General features: G+C 51.2%; 2 protein-coding genes across 3 annotated transcripts in view; one reads left to right on the plus strand and one right to left on the minus strand.

The window, feature by feature from the left end:
- LOC105183295 (trichohyalin) overlaps positions 1–13,291 on the minus strand; it is a 42,997-nt gene extending 29,706 nt beyond the window's left edge. The window contains exons 1-2 of one of the 2 annotated variants that reach the window (XM_025304362.1): positions 13,008–13,291; positions 12,122–12,845 (exon numbers count right to left, since the gene is read on the minus strand). In XM_025304362.1, the coding sequence (XP_025160147.1) occupies positions 12,122–12,186 (65 nt within the window). In that variant the 5' untranslated portion in view covers positions 12,187–12,845; positions 13,008–13,291. Of the gene's footprint in view, positions 1–12,121; positions 12,953–13,007 lie in introns of those variants that run through there. The other variant, XM_011141310.3, reaches the window with a different exon arrangement.
- LOC105183296 (uncharacterized) overlaps positions 1–21,349 on the plus strand; it is a 104,466-nt gene that overhangs the window by 43,260 nt on the left and 39,857 nt on the right. The gene's annotated exons all lie outside the window — the stretch shown is intronic.

Raw genomic sequence — 21,349 nt, forward strand, 5'->3', positions numbered from 1 at the left:
CCGATGCTTCTTATCAATTGAATGCGAAGCTCACGTCGTCGCGTCACCTCATTTGCGAGCGCGTAATTTCCGTTTTTGTGAGATCGCGAGTGGAGAAATATAATAAATCAAGTCTTCGACCGGGTAAACGATTGAGGAGAGATACCTATGTCATCAACCGCAACGCGCAACGATCGAGACGGGAGACGGCAGGGAGGCGGGCAATTTGCGCAATTAATTATTGCGCGATATTTGTCGGGAACACGAGTTCGTTCAACGTACAAAGGCTCGACGTCGAGCGGTATCAATGATTTGAATTACAGGCGTAATTGCAGGCGTGGCTTTGATTTGCTAATCCGTGTGGTAGTTAGACAAACACGGACAAGACGAGAGTAACGCGCGGACAGCGGTAGTAGTTAGAGACGAACGCGCTCGTCCGAACTATAATCGCTTCTTCTTAACGACTCTGGCCGGTCCAATGGGTATAAAGGGCGTCGCGGAATTAGCCGGTAGCAGCGGAAGTGGACATCACGTGCGAGCTGCGAGCGAAGCGGTGTCTATGGTAAAGCGTCACTGTTTCACGACAGCTTAGAAGAAGCGATTACACTTTGGCCAGCTACACGTCTGCCTGTAACTACTGCCTGCGTATTATGGTCTGCAACTACTGTCCGCGTATTACCGCTGTAACCTACTGTCGGCGCCTTATCTCCGCGAGTGCTGTACTGAGCTCGTGGGCTCTCAAGGATATATCAGTGAGAGAATAATTCATAACGCGGCAAATTAATGACTCTTATGAATTAGCGAACAAAAAGCGCGCCGCCGCCGCCGCCGCCGCCGCCGCACCGAGCGTCTTCGTCAGCCAAGGTTCCCGCGGGCGCTCCTCGCCTCGTCGATTTATGTTCTCATCATTTTTCAGCGGTTTTCATCATTTTCTATCAGTGTTCATGAATTTCGCTTCGCTTCGCATCAACGCTGCAGACGCTCGCGCGTTTCGTCTCGCGAGCGCGGCTGCCGAAAATGCACCTCGATTCCCGCGAGTCGAGCTTCGCGCGACGGTCACTCGTCGCTTGATCGAATCGCGAGCCGATTGATACCGAAGGTCCGCCTAGGCGATTCCATCTGATCTTCGGCCGCGTAAAACCTCACGTAAAACTCCCCGGCTTCGAGACTCTAAAGCGACCCGCGAGGATCGCGCGTGCCGCCCCGGCTGAACACAACTCGGAGATCCCCCCGCGTCTCAGGGGACGCGTCTTCGATAAGTGAGTTATCGCGGGCTAATATTATCGAATATCGATTTACGACGTCGCCATACGCCGACGGGCGATGCGCGGCGTGGCGCGGCGCGGCGCGGCGCGGCGCAGCGACGTTGCCTCCTCGCCGTCGCCGTTATCCCGTCAGAGAGATTGGCAGTCTGATATCTGAGCGACGATCGATCCGCGAACCCGCCGATATCTCCTGGCTCTCCGTGGCCGTCCGGCCGCGCCGTGCTGCGCGCGGGAATCGATAACGCGGCGGAACTGCAATTAGCATACACGTGATTCCCGCGATTGTGCAGCAGTAGCGGCAGCTACGGCCGCGGCGGCGTAGCCTGCTACTAAAGCTGTCACTTTGCCGACGCGTGTACGTATGTATGCGCCAAACACGATGTGCCTGGCGTTAACGGCTCCTCGCAATATCTTCCCGGAAACAATAGCGCGCCTTATTAAATCGTGCTATTCCGCCTGGCCATGAAATCGCGAGTCCGCCTGCATCGTCTCTCTCTCTCTCTCTCTCTCTCTCTCTCTCTCTCTCTCTCTCTCTCTCTTTCTCTCTCTCTCTCTCTCTCTCTCTCTCGCATGACCTCGCGCTGTCGCGCAAAAAGTGCGCGTACTTACTTGCAAAGTACTCAAACTCTTGTCAACCTTCGCTTTGAATCGTCACGGTTGAAAGTCGCTGTCACGACAAGCTTGAGCGGTATTCGCTCGTAATTTGGAGCCGAAGCGACCGCACACCGACCGCCGTGGATTCTTTTGTTGGCCTGCTTTGTCAAATTCTTCTCTAATTGATCACAGCGGAAAGAAATATTTACGCGTTCGTAATCGTCCAGTCGTGATATGTCGAGTGCGTCGTCCATTGTAGCGTTACTTCGACTCCCACCAATTATCGCACGGTGAAACAATCGGTGAATGAGCATGAACCGTTTGATAAGCATCTTGCTTTATTGCGTTGGAATTGGGTCTTGCAACCAAGTGTATTTTATGGCACGGTTATATACATACTTATCGGTTATATACATACTTATCGGATGAAGGGGGAATATAATGACAGAGTATAATATCGATATCGCCGGTCCGCGCGGTAGATTGCTCGCGATAAATCGCGACGTTACGGGGATAAATATAAAAGGAGGCAACGTGCCAAGTGGAACGTTTGACGGCGTAATGTCGTAACAATTCCTCGGTTCGACGGCGCGTTTTGGCAAACGATCGATCGATCGAACGCCAGCCTCTAGGCAGCCTCGCTCGCGCGAGTTCGTGCGACGACGCAGACGAGTCTATTTTTGCTTGCTGCCCGTGACAATGATACGTTCAGACACGGCCGGTGTCCTTATCTATCGCGTTTATCACGGTCTCGCCGCGCCGGGCAGCGTCAGTCGTCAGCAGGAAACTACTATGATGTTGATTGAGGCAAATGAAAAATTACTTCTTGTATTATGCGCGATCGGGCGAGCGAGCGAGCGAGCTAACGCGCGCACATTGGACTAATTGCGCGCGCGATTGAAACGCGCGCGTATCAATCAAAGTCAGACGCGTGTGTTGATCCCGAGTGTCGAATCGCGCTAATGGATATATGGCCGGACTCTCGTGGCACCGCTTAATTAATTTCCCTCCCCGAGACTTCTTCGCTCCACTTTCCGACTTTGTATACAAGTCGCGGCCGTGACCACACTTGAGACATTTCCCAGAGGGGGTAAACAGCCGGCGAATATATTTGCTGCGAACTTCATCTCTGAGACTTGGCAAATTGAAAGTCGCGCAAATTCCCGAGCCGAGGTCTCTTTTAGGGCCGCGACTCTTCGTATATTTACGAGATTACGATTAACATGTACAATTAATATTGCGATAAGTCGCTCGATGAATATTACTCGCTGAAAATTCTCGCTGTTCCCGGGCTTCACTCTCGTGAGATTACAACTGCGAGTGCACTTTCTCGTTTCGAGAAATTTTGTCTGAAATGAAAAAAAAAAATGGTATATTTTACGAGATGTCAATTTTCCTCGTCAATCTTATTGTCGCTAGCTCATTATCGAGCCAACAGGATTCTTTTCGCTGGACGCGCGGTCGTTCCGTAACGAACTGATTATCTTGCCCGCGATTCGATTATTTTGCTCGTGCTGCTGCAGCACTGGCGGCTTCAGCAAACGACCCCGAAATTCGTCGCGGTATCCAGGGGAATTTCCTGCGTTGCGTAATCGCGGATAATTAACCAACGCCAGCACTGGGTGAGTCAAGAGGGTGGGGAAGGGTCAAGCTGGTCATGCGATTCCCGTCACGAATCGAAATTTGTACACGATGGGCTACCATGCGTGGCCGACGTTTTCGGGCAGGGTGGAGCAGATGGAAATTCGACCGTGCGCCCCCCGCCACCCCATCACGATTCGATTAATCAACCGGCCGACACGAAGATACAATGCTAACTTTCGAGAAACGATCGAATTTTCGCGAGCCATCGCGATCGCCGCGTCACGTTGGATCACGTTGGACAGAGTCGTAAAATTCGCATCTCGCCGTTTAAACGTTATGGTGCCCTCTCGCAAATCGCCCGGTCGTCGCCGGGCTCGCTTGACGATTGTCGAAAGCGCGTGTGCTTTTAACGAACTGTTAAATATGGATGGATCGCCGATTTCATATTCGTTAACGAGAGGGAATTCGCGGAAAATCAGTGAAATTGAACGGAACTCGCTTTAAATACACCAACGCCCGTGTCCGATAACCAGGCTCGGCGTCGAAATTACATCTCTCTATACGTGCCGTATTTACGCCTCTATACGTCGCGCGAAACTGCGTAACTGCGTGTCATCCACATAGATTACGGATTATCCGTACGGATGTTAACACACACACACACACACACACATAGTCCATACGTAAAAAGAGATAGATGTCGTCGTCGTCGTCGTCGTCGTCGTCGTCGTAGCTGTCACCGTAGCTGTCGTGTTCGCGCGTACTCCGAGTGTTTTCCACGCACGTCCCCACGAAGGATACGCCGAAGACGCACTCCCGCAATGGACGAGCGCTATTCTTGGGAACGCGCTCCATTGAACACTAGACTTTACAAACAAGCCGAGAGAGGCAGATTAGATTACGAGCGAATCATTACGGGCTTCGACACCTCCCTTATCGCGGGCCGGCGCGCATCGCGACTCGACCGAGAGAACGACTCCGCGCCTCTTATCACTCGCGAGAAATATAAGGAGGGTCTCGCGTTATTCCATCACACACGGGCGTCCCACGATGTGCGAAGAGGTGTCCGTCGGATAAGGCGTGAAATATGCCTTCTACGCTGCTCTTTGAAGCAGCCGGCTCTCCGGAAGAATCGACTTCGCCGCGCCGCCGGCTAAGGATCGGCGATAACTGATAAGAGGCGCCAGGATACGGTAACATGTTTCGGGCCAGGAAAAAGTGAGAGAGAGAGAGAGAGAGAGAGAGAGAGAGAGAGAGAGAGTGAGAGAGTGAGAGAGTCGCCCGTTCCCGTTCGCTGTCGTGCCTCCGCTGCTTAATCTGTAGATGAAAACGCGAGCGTGCACGCGTTTCCAAGTCGGCGATTACGCTGAAACAGCAATTTATAGCTCTAACGTTCCACGAGACTCCTCGCCACTTTGTCCATGAACGAAGCTTTTATCAAACGGTAGCAAGAGATATCCAAGGGGGAAGGGGGTGTGAATTGTAGATAGCCGGTCACACACAATAGCCGGGGCGCCGGCAGTGTGCGCGAGGCGCTATCTCTTGTGTGTCAGCTCGTCCTGAGCGCGCGAAATGTGGCAGTTCAGAAATAACTATTGAGAAAGAAGAGATCGTAGATTCCAACTCGCCAAGATGCATCGCGTTCCTTATCGTTTCTTTCAGGCCGTACAAAGGGGAGACTCGAGCGGGAGGCGCGTGCATGTTTCAGCAAATATTTACGAGATATCGTTAAGAGATACACGCGACATTATTTAAACGGCCGTGCGGAGCGGGGCGAGGAGGGACGCGCGTGTTTTATCTTACGGCTTGACGTTTCTCGGGTCCGGCGAGCAGCGTATTAAACGTGACGTTAAAACAAACGTTACGCCCGCGCCGTTGTACTAAGTAGTCGCGCGAGCGAGGCTAAGGGGAGTTAACGCGTTCAAGGACCGGGATTCTCGTATGCGCGCGGGGCCGAATGAATCCCAGAGCGAATTTGCACATGGCGCATACGCGACCTCGAAACGGCATGTGCGACGTCCTCGGCGCGGAAACGTCCGAAATATTCTCCGGCTTTAAACTGCTTCCGGCGCATTGTCTAGCCGCGCGCACTCAGGACGCACTTAACACCAGAAGGCCGTTCCGCCCGATAAGCACTTTTAGATGCCAGAACGGGGGTCGTCCTGACCTCCGCTAGTACGTTCAAAAAAAAATGTTCGCTCGAAGGGAAGGAAAAGGAGAAGAATAGAGGAGAAACGAGAAAAGCCGCGATAAGAACGCGCTCTCGAGCTCGAGAGCGCGCTCGCGGTACGCGTGCGGTAATTGTTAGAATTACTACTGTTAAATTGTATCCAGCAATTTATGGTTTTTCCCATGAAGACAGTCGGAACACGTCGGAAAATATCCACGGAGGCAGATCTTTCGGGGCATACGGCGTATATAACGTACATTTTTCGTCATTGTTCGGTAATTTCGCGGTGGACGAGGAAACTTGTTTCTTGAGAGAGAGAGAGAGAGAGAGAGAGAGAGAGAGAGAGAGAGAGAGAGAGAGAGAGAGAGAGAGAGAGAGAGGGAGAGCAAGCGCGCGTGCATTGCGGGAGAAAAGGAGACAGAGAAGGGAATCTCGAACGGACAATGCGTCTCGGAAAAATTGCCGATCTCAGGCAACGGTCGCGCCGAATCCCGTGCTTCTGCACGGAATAATGATTTTCACGGATGCCGGCCATTTCCGGCACTCGGCCGCTCTAACGAGCCGTTAAACTCTCGCTGGTCCCGCGATGGTCTCATCCAGAGCGAGGGATTATTACTCCGGGACGAAAACGACCGGTCGAAAGAAATGTTCGTGTCACTTGATTTATGTCACCGGACGGACCGACCGGCGTTTCTCCCGTCGTCGCTGCGTCAACCATGTCCTCCCCCCCGAATTTTTCTCAGACTCCTCCTCAGTCGTATCAGAAGAAAGATAAGTTCATTGTTTCTCCCGCGCGCGGTTACTCGATCCCATATTACAAACGTCATTCATTCCGAGTCCCGCAGAAGAAAAGAGAAAGAAAAGAAAAAAACGGACATTGACAATTTCTCCTCAAGTTTCCTTTATGATGGATTTCCCTGCTTCTTCATCTTACATCTCTCCTTCAATTTCCGAGGGTAGCTCCCCGCTTTACGGTCTATAAAATGTTATTCCTGCAGTAATTCATGCGCTCGCGCGGTGCGTCTCACGCGGCGAGAAATTTGCACTAAGTATTGCATAAATATAAAAGAGCGCGGTGTAAAGTGCAACTCACCGTAAAACGGATGCGTTGGCACTTATACGTCATCTCACGTGTGTATGTGTGTAGTGCGCGCGCGCGGAGGCCGTAACGTCGCAAGATTGACGAGCGCTGTGTGACTTGCAGATATGCATTTGGGCAGATATATTTCGCGCACGAACCAGAGCACTGCGACGCTCGAGGCATACACGCACGCCCGACGTCCACGTAACAACGAAATAATATTCCTCCCTCTCGAATTTTGCAAGATTCGCTGAATTTCCAGCCATTTTTTTAAAGAACTCAGGAAATGCGTTTTATCCCCGTTCTCTTCTCCTCTCTCTCTCTCTCTCTCTCTTTTATATTCTTTAATTCGTACAAACACGTAAAAAAGGGACTGCATTATACAGTCACGACTGAAAGCGTTTCATCGTCGATTAACGCTGCTTGTTTACCGAAAATCCGTATTCCCGCGGCAGCTAGTACGTGTAAATTTACATAGAGCGCAATTTATGTCGTCAATGGGAGACGCAGCGCCGCGGGAATAAACGCGCCGCGAAAGAATTCAGTTGCGCGTAAAACGGATTATTTTTACAACGATCGCGGTAATTCTCTCTCGCTCGCGGAGACACGTGTAATGCAGTCGAAGCGCGTCACGATAGTTCGCCGCGAACTATCGATCGTAATGTCGCGCGTCACACGGTATACGCGTTCCTCATTCACAGATAGTATTAATTATCACCTGCATCGGCGAGAGTTTTCTTCTCGCGAGAGGAAGAGTGCGCATATATATTTTATATGCGATAAGAAAAAAGAAACCGGAGCAAATGTGTCTCTCGTGGTCGACCGCAGGAATTAATCGGTCAGTTCCATTGGCCGCGACGTTGCTGGCGCGCGACTCTCGCGGTCGATCCCGGCCGACGCGTTCGATATGTTCGTCAAATTTCTCGACACGTGCACGTCGACTTACGGCGCGGGCCGCGCGAACGCGACGAGAAGACAACCCTTCGCTTCTCGCGCAATCGAGGAAATTGGACGTTCTCGGGGCTGCACTCGCAGGTGTCTCCGCCCTCGCAGTTGCTGCGCTCGCACTTCGTATATTGCGACCGGCGCACGTGGACTTCACTACTACGCGAATATTGTCGCTCTCGCGCTTTACCGCGCTCTTATTTATTCTCGCAATGGGTGAGCTTACATGCGAGTAAATAGCGCGCATCTCTGGTGTGCTTTGTCCTTGACGAAGCGCGAAATGTATTAACGCAAAATATTACTGCGTTTCGCACGGGCGAAACGTTCCCTCCTTTCGCGCCCGCGCCGCGGCCGAAAAGTCCATTTTCATTATTGTCGCTGTTGGATGCAACACGGACCGCGCAGTCTTTGTGCGTGCTGTCGCTCCGACGAAATGTTTTATCCCACAACAACCCCCTGACAATTTTTTTGTTTGTGAGGTGCATGTTTATATTCATTGGGCAGCGTACAACCCGCGGGTTGGACGTGGATCCGAAGGTAGTAAGGGGCGGCGTTCTCATACATTTATTCCGAACTTAATACGGACCCTATCACATAAAATATAGCTATACGCTACATATCGCGAATTTAAATTTATAGCGACGGAGCCGCGTGGCTGGAAATGAAACGTTCGGGACGACTTGTATCCGCGGGCGAAACTAGACACTGTCGGCGATCAAATATAGTAAACAGGGAAAACGAAGAGGTTCCGAAATGTGTGAATTGAAATCCTCTTTTTTCCCATCGACATCCCGCGTTTTTCCGTCGATTCTCGCGATCGTTTGCCAATTGAAAGAAGAATTGTGACGAACGGTAACGTTTCCTCTGAGTTCCGCGAAAATTGGCGCGTCTAATCGACTGATTGGAAGGATATTACGCGGGATTCGCTGGGGAACGTGCATTATATGATCACCTTGTTACCGCGCGGCAAGTCTTATTCTGTCATCCTTCTGTCGCCTCATGAGGCGAATGGAGGCTAACTCCTGTTTTTGGGAGGGGGGGGGGCACGAACCCCCGTTTCAAGGGGCGATGCTTCCTAAACGTGGCGTCGGTATTTAGCATTTATATACGCGACGTAACCGCGTTACCCGGCTGCACACAGTGCATCCCTGATCGATAAGCGTGCATCCCCGGATGAAGAGGAGGTGGTGGCGGGAGAAGAGGAGGGAGCGGAGCAGGAGGAGGAGTGGCAGCAGCCAGGAGGCGAAGGAGCAGAGTAAGTCCAAGGCGCGAAATATTTTTGCGACCCGCGATAGGGCTCGGTAACCGAGCGCGTTGATAAAACGACGCCGAGAAGACAGGGAAGAGCATCCGGCCGCGCGACGTCACCGGGCAGAGGAGGAGGGGGGATTTATTGTGTCGATTTCACAGGGCGCTTCTCGCGCGGGCGGCTCGCTCGTCGGGAAAATTTCAACCGACCGGGCACACGCCAGGCTGTCGATAAGCCGCGCGATGCACCGTTAATCTGCATGCGCGCGCGCGTGCTTTCCCAACGCTCCCAACGCTCTCGAGAAATTGCGTACACCGCTGGAATAGCGCTTTTTTTCGGCAGAAGAGCGATTCGCTCGCGAGCGAAATGGAAACGTTGAGAGAACGGCGGAGTCTCGCTTTTTCCTCGACTTGCTTGCTGCTCGCTCTCGGCCGACTCCCTAACACAGCTTGATTCTCATTAACGAGACGCACTTCGATAGGTCAATCTAATTTCGCGATATCGCTCGCTCGAATCGCGCGACCTCCGATCCTCGATTGAGCGCGCGACGTGGCCTCAACGTTAACGTCCTTCGCCCGATAAGACACGACTCGTCACAGCGCGTCCTTTCATCTCGTCGCGAGCGTCTTGTCGTTGTAAATGAATAACCGAGTCGGGATCGGTAACGACGTTATTCACACGATGACGACGACGACGACGACGACGACGAGTTGCTCCGTTGACGCAACCTCGCAGGAATCGTTTTACAAGTCGTCACCGATTAAATCGCGACCTTGCCACCGCCAGAGCTCGTCCGCGTTGCTGACATAACGTCGTACGTTCTCAATGACGGCCGGGAATGTGTCGTGACTTAATAGCGGCGGCTGGCGTGGAACGAGCCGTGGCAAGCGTCCATGAAATCACTGCCGTGTATTCGACGTGATCGTCTGTATATTTGTCGATCGGCACGTGAAAAAATAAACGACCGATGGTCTGCCGGCCTCCGGCCGAGCTCCCGTCAAATCAGGCCGCATTCCAATTTACAGCAATGTTTATGTGTAGGTGAATGCTACTCTGTCTTTTTTCTCGTCTTTTATTACTGCTTTCGGGGAAAAATATGCAAAAATAGCACGCTCGCGGTCATGTAACATGCACGTCGAAATGACGAATTGCGAACGAGACCGGCCGGGGTCATCGATTCTTTCACGATGAAATCAGGTACCTACTTCATCGTGACAGAACTCACGTATACATCTCGCGACTTTGCGTCTCGCCTAGGGAATTTTTAATTTATCGCACTTTTGTATCTACGCGTGAGTGCACGCACGCGATGATGCTCCTTGCCTCTCGTTTCCGTCGCGGATTTAATTAATTGATTGAGGCGTGCGGAAGATGCGCTTTCTTAGCACGTTTCATTTCAATTCATCGAGCAATTTGTATTGCAGATGTATTTATTCCCAACTCGTCAAGCAACCGTAAGCACATGTGTGCGCGCGTCGACTCTTCCTCATTCCCAACCGTGACTGTTGAATTCTCCCTAATGTATTCGTGCTTAATTTATTGAGCACTTGGTGAGAGAGAAAAATTGCGAAACGCAAGCCGGTCTCTCGAGGACGATAAAATTCGTCGATTCGTGCGACCATTCTAGGCGACGACTATCGTGCACGATAGTCCAGCTTCGCAGGACGATATTGTCGCCTTAGGCAGAGCGTCACTCTGCCGTCGCAATTATGCGTCCGTAATTATGAATCTCACTCATGCGAGAACTGGCCAGAGACCGGCCGCTGAGAGTACGCTCGCGATAACGGCGATAACGGTCGATAAATACGATATTTCAATAAACAGGCTCCCTCGCGGTTCGCGAGAAGCCACCGTCGATGACGAGGGGGAGCAGGAGGGGAAGGAACAACGGACGGCTCTTTTTCTCTCTTTCTTTCTTTCTCTCTCTTGCCCTCGCTCGCCGTCGTTGATTAGCGGCGTTAATTCGCGGTAGTCATAGACGCGGCGAACAACGCCGGCGGGATCAATCGAGTCGGAAGTTAATTCGCTCGTATCGTTCCCGAGTCGAGGGAAAGAGGGAGGAGATGTGTCGGGAGTAATTGCCGGTTGTTAAACTGAACGATCTGGGTACACCTGACGCAACTGAAAACTATCCTCTTCCAGGAATTGATTAACCCCATCGGCACGAAGCGAGTAAAAGTAACGCGAGAAGCTAACATCTTGACATTTTCCTCTCCCTCCCTCTCTCTCTCTCCCTCCCTCTCTCTCTCCCTCTCTCTCTCTCTCTCTCTCTCTCGCGCGCGCGCGCGCGCAGTCTTTTATCGTGCGCGTCGGATAACCCCGAAGGAACCGCGCGTCTCTATCGCGGCTCGTCGCGCGTTCGACGTTTCTTCCTAATTCATGTCAAGGTCGTCGCGCGACGAGGAACGCGTGCGAAACGTGTGATTAGCGAAAAAATCGGTCAACTCTCGGAGGTGATTAATAATATCGACCCCGGTTAATGACGTCGGCCGGGCGACAGCGGTACGTGACGATACATACCGAATTTCGCAATACCTGTTAATTAACTGTTATTAAATTTGCATAATGCTCTAATAGGATTTTCAATTGATCTCTATTTGCGATAACGTAATTAAAGTGCCCCCTATAAATTCCTGGACATCGCGGAGCATCGACTGCCGCAGCAAGACCGGCAGCCGCGTCGCGGCATCGAACATTTAATCATATGCAATCATGCCGGACTCCGATCTCACACAGGGGTTATTAAATCCCTCTGCCCCCCCCTCTCCCCGTCTCTCCCTCTCTCTAGTAAAGTCAACCTTCGTGGGCGGAGGCATTATCGCTGTCAGTCATACGCCGGCCTCACACACAACGCGACGCACTCGAGATAAATGTGTACAAATTTATCCGCCCTAATCGCCGCTTTAAAAATAAAATGCTGACAAATGCCTTTCGCGTATAATTAGCTCCGTGTAACGAGTAAACAAGCAGCCGTCGATAAGGCGGCGATTTTCATCAATTACTTCGAATTGATTATCGACTTGTCGTACAGTTTCATTCACCGCGATGAATTCGGTTGAAACACCGCAGACCGGTATAGCGAGGATTGAATATGAAATTAACACGAAGAATTTAATGTCACATTTTTTCTCCACGCTTCTCCCAGTTTCAACGTTGCATTATTCCGGCTCCGCGCGGCCCATTTTCAAAAATAAACGCAAAATATCGCAAAATTGTCGCCGTCACATTCGTCGGAACGTATGAATTGTACTCACTCGCTTTTCAAGATCCGATCAGCGCGTCCAGCGGCTCCGGTTGATCCTCCGCTAACAAGTCTCATCCGTGCACACGCGACCTGCACGCGTGCACTTCTCTTTCTCTCTTTTCCTCTGTGTCCCTATTCTCTCTCTCTCTCTCTCTCTCTCTCTCTCTCTCTCTCTCTCTCTCTCTCTCTCTCTGTCTGTCTTTTTCTCTCTTTGCCTCTCACGGTCACGCTTCCTCGATTACGCTCGTCTGTGGCGCATTCCAGGTGCGACGGCGTTTCTATTTCGCGGCGAATTAGCCGACGCGCTGTTGCAGAACGAGGCGTAGAAATTCGCACCCTCGTTACTCGCAGAACAACTCGGTGTCGATGTCAACGTCAACCGAGACGCGAAACCAGCCGCCCGACTCCGAGCTGGCTTGGCCGACTGTCGCTGGGCAGTTTTAGCGACGGCAATCCAATTTGCAACGGATCGATGCGCGACTGCGACCGCGGAAGCGCGTCGACCGCTCTCGCGTCCGAGAATCTCCCAATCTCCTTCTTCGAAGGGAAGAATGGCGAATTCCGGCCAGGTTCGGCATCCGACGTGAACGACCTACCACCCGACCGGGCACGATCACGCCGCGGCGATACGACGAGCGAGATGTCGACTACCACCCGCAATGCGCGAACGCTTTCACGTCTTCACGTGAAAGCCCCGCGAGATTCGTTGTCTCGGCTTATTTGGTCTCCTCGAGCTACCGGGCAAGATGATGAAACACAAAACAATTTCGAAGAGCACCCTTCGAGTCGAGCTTTCAACCCCTTCCGAGCAAGAGGCAGAGAGAGAGAGAGAGAGAGAGAGAGAGAGAGAAGAGAGAGAGAGAGAGAGAGAGAGAGAGAGAGAGGGGGGAAGAGACCCGCGCGAAAGACGTTCTCTCTTCGGTTCTTCGCGAGAAAAGTACGGTCGTCGATCATCGGCCGGGGGAACTTTCCGATCTCGTTCGCGCGTCCCTTTAATCGCGGCCCCGCGCGCCGCCTCGCTCGACACTTTGGCGCGTCAAGCCGTGAAAGATGCGCCCGGCACTCGCGGTCGATCGCGTCGCGCGTTTTTCACCGTCGTCGGCCGAGGTGTCACTGCTACGACGTGCATCCCCGCGATTTATAAAGCCTCTCTCTCTCGTGTCTCGCTCTCGTCCGGCTCTCTTTGCACGCTGCGGTTGTGTCCGTATGGCTCTCGTTATTATTCCCCTGCCAAGTGGCCGTTTCTCCCGCCACGGTGGCGTGCCGTCGCCACCCACCGTCGCGCACCGTCGTCTGCATGTGAACGCGACTTTAAGTCTGAAGCCCGAGCCGAACGGCGTGTTTGTCCGTCTTGTTCTCGTCGTCATCTTCGCCGATGCTCGGTAGATGCGCGAGAGTCCGAGAGGCTCTTTCCTCGGAGGAAAGTGCCGCGGGAAAGTTTCGCGGGCGGAGCAGACGCGAACAAGCGCGCTCACAAATCGGATCGAGACTTGTGGGCCAAGTCCCTCGTTCTTAATTTAAATATTTCTTTGTCTTAACGGACGCAAATCGTTCGTGCTCCATGAAGTCGGAACTTTTTCCCATCGTTGAATTCAATCGCATTGTTTTCGCGAGCTCCAATTATGTCGGGGAGCTTTCTGATTGTATCGATATTGAAGGGTGATTATCTTACTCCGCGTGAATTACGTTGCCCGAGGCGAAGTTACGCGCAGGAAACGTAGCGTGTAAAATTGACGAGAAACGTACGTACCGCAATTTGCTCGGGGGAACGACTCCGCAAACTCGCGCCGTGTGTTTTGAGCGTAACGCGCGCGCGCGATCTCGCGTGATCGAAGCGATTGGCGAGCCAATAAAAGAACCGCGACTGTGACATTCATTTCGAGAATCGATTCCTCCGACGCCGGTTAACCTTAATTGGAGTTAACTGAATTCGTTCTCTTTCTAGATCGTAGATATCATCGTGACACGAATAGATAGATGTGGCACGCTGAGATTAGAGTTAAACGACATGGCGGGGATGGATTGTAAAAAAAAAGCTCGATGTGTCATGCTTAATATGCGAAACAACGACGTAGGAAAGATCAACAGCGATAAATCGTTGCGGTAAAAAACATTCATTGCCAAATTATCCTTCCGTATCAAGTAGCATCGCCTCGTAAATATTTCACGAAGTAAAAACAAAACTGCGAGTCTCGAGGCATAATTTTATTAAAATCCGCTTATACGCCGAAATTTACCGCGATTTCTCTCGATGGTATCTTCTTTTTATCAGCTCGTATAATGTGATTTATGCTCATGAGACGTCAGCATCTAGTCGTCTCGTCGGAGTTCTAAATTCGACAAATATGTTGGAATTGTATGTATTTTAACGTACCGGGGAATAGCAACAAGTTAGGCGACGAGGTAGCAACTTGCGCACCCGCGAGCGGAAAGTCTTCCGAAAGAGCGAGTCTCTCTCGCATTTTGACAAAAAAAAAAAAAAAGAAAAAATGAAGTAATTGTGCATCGCATGGATTATTTTCGCAGGCCGAGAAGTAGCGACGGATTTTTCTCATGAACCTGAGAAGAGCTTTTTACCGCGAGTGAGAAGAAGTGACGACGAAAGTTTTAAACAAGACGGTTTGTTTTAACTTCTTCTTACGAGCTCGTTAATCTTCGGGGTAACGCGTCCCGCGACCTAATTTTGCAGTGCAAAATTTTTTTGCAGCGCAAAACGACACGGTGTATAAAAAGTTCGATTACTTTGTCGGAAATTGCTCGCGAGCGCTCGCAGCACGCATACACATACACACACACACACACACACACGTTTCCGGACGCGGCGTTCCAATTACGTGCTTTAATTGCGTCTCGTTTAACACGAGTTATTATTAATCTTAAATAAGTGGAAATCGCCATTACGATCATTTCGTCGGCTCATTTCGCCGTGTTTCACTATCTGCAGTGAGATAATTTAATTGCGACAAACCGCGTCGTAGTACGTATCTCGCTCGAAACACGGACCACCTCTTCGCTTCTCCGGTGCTGCGTTTACCTTAAATGGTCTCCTGAGCAAACAATGGCCAGAACCGCACTGTCTCCTAAGTGTACGCAACGGGAACACGGTCCATTGCGCTCAACTTTCCAGGGTGACAATGCAATTTCTATTTCGCGCCGTTGAAATGATGCTGATGTTCGTTTACTCGCTCGAGAGTACGCCTGTTTCTGCCCCGGAACGGAAGGAAGTTGGTCGGCGCTCGGCGGTTTCCTCCCGTGCGTCACTTTGCGTGGGAAAGCCACGCGCGATAACCGATAAGTGTCTACCGAAAGTCTGTTGCAGACAGCTCTCCGCTGATTATCGCGAGCACCGCATGCGCGACCGTCGCCTGCAAGAAAAGAGACGAAACTGCCTCCCTCACCCCCGACGATCTCGATTTGGACTTTGGATATGCCGCAAAGCAGCGAAATCGCGTCCGACTCGAACGGCACAAGCGGTACTTTTAGATGATCGTTAAAAGCCTAAGGATCTCTACGCAGCGGCGTCCCTTTCTCCTCTCCCATCGAGAGATACTTGGAAACACAATTAAATATCGTATTATACAGCTAATAGAGGGAAATCTCCCATGTTTCGATTTCTTTCTTCCGTGTTTGACACGAACCGGACCTCGATCGTTTCACGAAAGAACACGAGTGGGCGCGTCGGCGCATTGCGCGCGCCGGCGTTCTCTCGCCGAAACAATGCCTCTGTAAAATATTCTCAAACAAATTTCTCGTATGCCGCATCTCTATTGTCGCATCACACGTCGGATGTGACGTTGCGATATGTGTTAGCTCGCGTTCGATTGTTTTAATCGCGCCAGGCGCGTTCTCGTCCGGGGGACGAAATATCGAAAATGAGTTGACACGATTAACACGTGTCGGCCGCGCCTGCTTCGCGTTTAATTATCGATCCTTTGTTTCTTCGTTCGCTTCAGCATTTCGTCCCCGCACATTTTTCGCTCATCACATGCTCGTTAAATACACGCTACCTACCACCTTTCGCTCGCGCACGTCGCGCAGCTGCGTCGCAGCGATTTCTTCTCTCAATGGTTTTTCCTGTACCTCCCGGACGAAGCGAGAGACAGAGAGAGACAGAAAGAGAGAGAGAGAGAGAGAGAGAGAGGGGGGGGGGAAGAGAGAACCCCTTGGTTCTCTCGCGGCGGATTCGTTATCGCTTTTCCGACTTCACAGCCCCCGACGAGAGGCTCATCGCGATTCTCTGTCTCGCGACGCGACGACAGTTTCGGAGCCCAGGGAAGACTGAGACGCCGATATAATATGTGCGTGCATCTGCCGTCCGGCCGCCCGACGCGTTTCAGAAGCCCAACAATGACGACGAGAATGTGTCCAGATACCGGCGAACACTGTATATTCGCCGTTGGTTGTCGTGGACGCCGCGTTAACGCGAGCACGTCGCCACGTTAAATTTGCACGTGCGCGCAAACCGCCGCGTGTACTGTACGTTAACGATCGCGCGCCGGCTACGTGAAGGAAAACGAGTAGGCGAGCGAGCGAGGGAGCGAGCGAGCGAATGAGCGAGAGCCAACGTCGCACGACGGTGTCTGCACGCGCGCACGAGTGCTGCGCGTTAAATTAATTAATTAAGCCGTTTGTTAACGGAATAATTAACGAATTATCTCGCGGCATTTGCGAGCCCAAACAGACGTCGCTCGTTTATTAACGACCACGACAGAGAGTAGAGTATAAAGAGGGAAGAGGAAGAAAGAGGGAGAGAAAGAGAAAGGGGCGAAAGGGAGGGAGAAGATGGAGAGACAATTTGTGGAGTTTCGCGTATTTATCAGAAGAGAATCTTTATTTGATTTATTTGCGCCGGAGAGAGTTCGCGACACAGCGCGCGGCGACGTAAAGTATTTCGCGTTCTCTGTGAGACACACCGCGGCGATCTCCGCGGCGTGTCCCTTCATACGTCGTTATTCTCTTCGCCGGTGTTCATTAACGACCGATCAGAGTTCGATCGATTCTGCGGCACGTGCGTGATTCACGTCCCCCGTACCGCGGACGCCAACACTCACGGGGGAAAATGGTCCCGATGCGGGAGCACATTCTTCCTGCAGCCGCTGTAAATAATCGCGTTATCGGCCGAACATCGAATTAAACTCGCGACTCGCAACGGGCCGCGGTCAATCCGCGATCGACGGTGGTCGAATTAATCTTCGCCAGCGAAGGAAAATAACGAGTTCGGTATTGTTGCGGTCGCCACATCTGCTCGCCGTCGATACATGAGCGAGAGACCGAGCGAGAGTGAGAGTGAGAGAGAGAGAGAGAGAGAGAGAGGGAGAGGCAAAGATCTACAGCGGACATGTAACGGCGCGCGAGCACCCTTTTATTTTCAATCGAGAACGCAGATTGCAACTGCGCCCCGATTTTCACCGCGGCTCCCCTTATCACGCATTAATGCAACGAGCGCCGATTGCAAATCAGTTCGTTTTTCATATCGGACGATCGATTCGCTTTTTAATTATTCCAGACTCGATGCTTCGGATCGCGCGACCGTGCTTGTCGATTACGGACAATATTTGCCGAAATGAAAAACAGTTGTGAAAATTTGGAGTTTAAACGAGCGCGCGCTTCTTCCCGCGCGTGAAACGAATTACCGGGATTAAAAAGCGCAGATCGGCTCCGCGGAAACGCGCATCGCCGAGAGAATATGCGGTCGAAAGTTTTATCCGGAATATGGCGGAATATGTGCGTATATCGCATTCTCTCCCCGAGACTCAACCACGCTTTAATCTATATTTCATGTCAATCTCTGAATAATTATCAATTCACGATGTTTCCCGCCGATATCGCATCAAGGATGAAACGGTGGGCCAATAAAGGATTAACGACGGCATTAGAGGCTTAAAACTAAAACCACCCTTCGCGATGTTCGCGATGAACCGCTTGTTCCCGGATTATCCCTGGTCACCGTGTTCGCACACATTTCTAATCTATTCCCTACGAAATTTTCTTGCCCGACGGTATGTGTTATCCTTTACGATCCTCTAAGATTCTTCCGCGGAGCAAGATTTCACAAAAACAAGAACCTGATTGATTTTCGACAATTAACGAGACATGAGCTGATCGGTTTCTTTTGTCTGAAAGATGCTTCGTGCCCTTCGATATCTCGATTCTACATCGAGAGATCGACAGGGAGAGGTATCTCTCGAGGCGATCTACGGACGACCGAGCGAGAACGAAGATGATGCGCGTGAGACACTCCACGAGTCGAGTTGCGGGCCCGCCGAGGAAGCTTATCGCGCTCAAGGCAGCTAAACTCGAGGGCCATTGATTATTCATAAATTTACATCGCGTAATCCCGCCCTCGGTTTGCAATCGCGAGGATTGAGTTCAAGGGTACAGCGGGCAAATATGGGCGGCAAAAGAACGCTCGGAGCGATATGAGTGCGAGCGTCGTAAACGAGAGCGCGCACTTCTCGTAATGAAGTCCTCAAGGTGCAAGGTCTTCTTCATCGATAACTGCGCGATCGATCGCGATCGCGCTCGCGCTCGCGCTCGAATGCGTGTTGCATCGGCTACGGGCGCTTCCGCGTCGGAGCGGATTAGAGTCACATCGGTAAAGACACACCGCGCCGGCGAAGAGAGTCGCCGAATCGAAACGCTGCGTCGCTCGCTCGCTCACTCGGGAATTTCATTAGAGCCCCATTAACAGTTCTCGCGAGACGAAGGGACATTGAGGGAGTTGCGGAGCGCTAAAAGTCAGGGTCTTCGCGGAACTGCGAGTGTTTCCTGCTGCTTGAGCCGAAGGTTCCTCGCGACGCGACGCGACGCGAAGAGAACATTTATTCTCGATTAATATATTCGGCTGTTTCCGTGTCGTCAGTTTGCAGCCCGGGACGGACGAATAAGATCAGACAAGCTGCGAAGATATATTTCTTACGGATTTCACGAAGTCTTACGGAGTCTTGTGCGCGAAGTGCCGTGCATTTTGAACACGCGTGCGTGCGCGCGCGCGCGAACGAGATAGCGAGCACATATATTTCGTCGGACAGTAATAAAATTTTCCGCGAGTTTGCGAGTGCGAACGTGGCCGGGCAGCTCGGCGGCGAAAACGTCGTCGACAAGATAGCGCTCGATTCTTCGAAGCAGGTGCTCGTACGCGCAGCGAGTATTCCCGCTGCGAGGTCGCCAAATGCACCGACCCGAAACGCCGCGGCACGAAAGCAATCCACGGAATTTAATTAAGCCCCACGCTTTTTTCAACCACGAACGCGCTTTCTCCTGTCGACTAAAGCGAGTGTATGCACACACACACACACACACACACACCGAAGATTTCTAGTCTCAAAGGCATGATGAACTTAGCTGCGGAAGACGCGAAGCTTACCGGGGTGAACGCAATAATGGACCTTACTTAATTAAACTATCTTTTTTAATTTACGTATTCTTAACGAGTGGCCGAAAATTAAACGTATAGCTGCGTAAGTGCTGGCGAATTGCCAGATAGAAATTCGTTCTCGGTGGGATTGAGCGTTTCGAATTCCGTTTAACAAACGAGCGTTTTACGTCGCGCTTAATAATTCAAAACGACAAATTTACACGTGTATTCGTGCAGAGATTGGAAATTAAATAACGTAACGACGCGCAAATTTACAATGCGGCCCGCAATTGATTTGCATTTGTTATTACTTATTAATACGTAAACATTTAGAGCGGACGAGCGAATAATTAGTCAGTCAAATTAAATAATTAGCCGTCCGCGACGCGAGTGTAAACAATTGTTGATTCCATCGACACAATTGATGTCGGCTATGATCGTTGCTCGCCTCCTGAAAAGCCGCATAAATTTGACAGCAATATTACATGTCGCCGGCTAATTTATTCCCCGTAAGGTGCGGCGGTCGTATCTCTGCGACGACATAAAACGCGCATTATGACTCGCGCTGTTATATTCCAAGCATCGCCGCGACGCCGTCACGATGATCTTCCATGGAAACCGCCGCGGTAGTAATTTACAACACCCTCGGCTGTCGTATTATGGAAATAAGCAGATTGATCGGATTACTTTCGTAAGGGTTTTTCTCATATGACGTCAGCCTGCCGCGTATATGACATCAGCGACTCATCCTTCTCAGAGCCGAAAAAAGGAAAGCAAACATTATGCTTCGCGATGGAGGAGCACGTTGCTCTAAACATGCGGCCATTCGCTAATTTCTCTCCGGGAGCGATATACCTCGGCTCCTCCGTTAAATATCTGCGCTTAAATTTCAGTGCCGTTACATTTCCACCATCGCGGCTTGCGAAATCGCAAAAATAATATCGCACTATGTAACTACTATGTAACTATGTCGCGAGACCGCTTCCGAGAATTAGCCTTGGGAGTTACATCGTTCCTGCAAATTATTCTTTCTCTCCGTTTCTCAACTTTGATATCTCTTTATCGTTCGCCTCAATTTCCTCGTGCTCCGCACGAAAATTACGAAATAAATTTAACGTACCTCCCTAGGGAAGGGGGCAGGGAAGGGAGAAGGATGGAGAGTTCGAGCTTTCGCCCAATCATGCAGTTTCCGCGTCGCGAAGCGACGCAAAACGCAAATCATGCTACACGAGGCTCGAGACTTCATCGTTTGATCTCTCCTTTCCTCGAACTAAGGAAGGAAACTGTGTTGTGTGACTAAGAGCGATCAATATTAACGACATTCGTCGCGTTCTGCTTACAAAGAACTGTCGGTTGGGTTTTACCACGATGCCACGATCAAACTGGTTCGGAATCTCCCTCTCTCTCTCTCTCTCTCTCTCTCTCTCTCTCTCTCTCTCTCTCTCTCTCTCTCTTTCTTTCCGTCTCTCTCCTCTCAGCCTCACGGTGCACATGAATAATTAAGCCTGTGACATCAACGAAGACTACGTCCCCGCACACTCCCCGGATGTGGAACAAAATATTCCAAAACTAAAACGCAAAAATGTCCACATGTATCCGTGCCGATTGGAACGTCAGTCTCTCTCTCTCTCTCTCTCTCTCTCTCTCTCTCTCTCTCTCTCTCTCTGTCTCCAGTCTCTCCTCGCGATGTTCTTTCTCAAACAAAGAGTCCCACTCTCGCGACGGGTAAGTTTGGCGAATTCGCCGAGTATTTATATTTCCGCCGACACATACATATATACGCGAATACGCATGCAGAAGTCATAATTACGCTTTGAGAATTTGCGAGACACACGAGGATCGGCGCGCGCGCGCGCGTGTGCGCCGGGTCGCCGATGTTAA

The sequence above is a fragment of the Harpegnathos saltator genome, unplaced genomic scaffold (assembly GCF_003227715.2).
Source record: "Harpegnathos saltator strain DR-91 unplaced genomic scaffold, Hsal_v8.6 scaffold604, whole genome shotgun sequence".
In the NCBI taxonomy this organism is placed as follows: domain Eukaryota; kingdom Metazoa; phylum Arthropoda; class Insecta; order Hymenoptera; family Formicidae; genus Harpegnathos; species Harpegnathos saltator.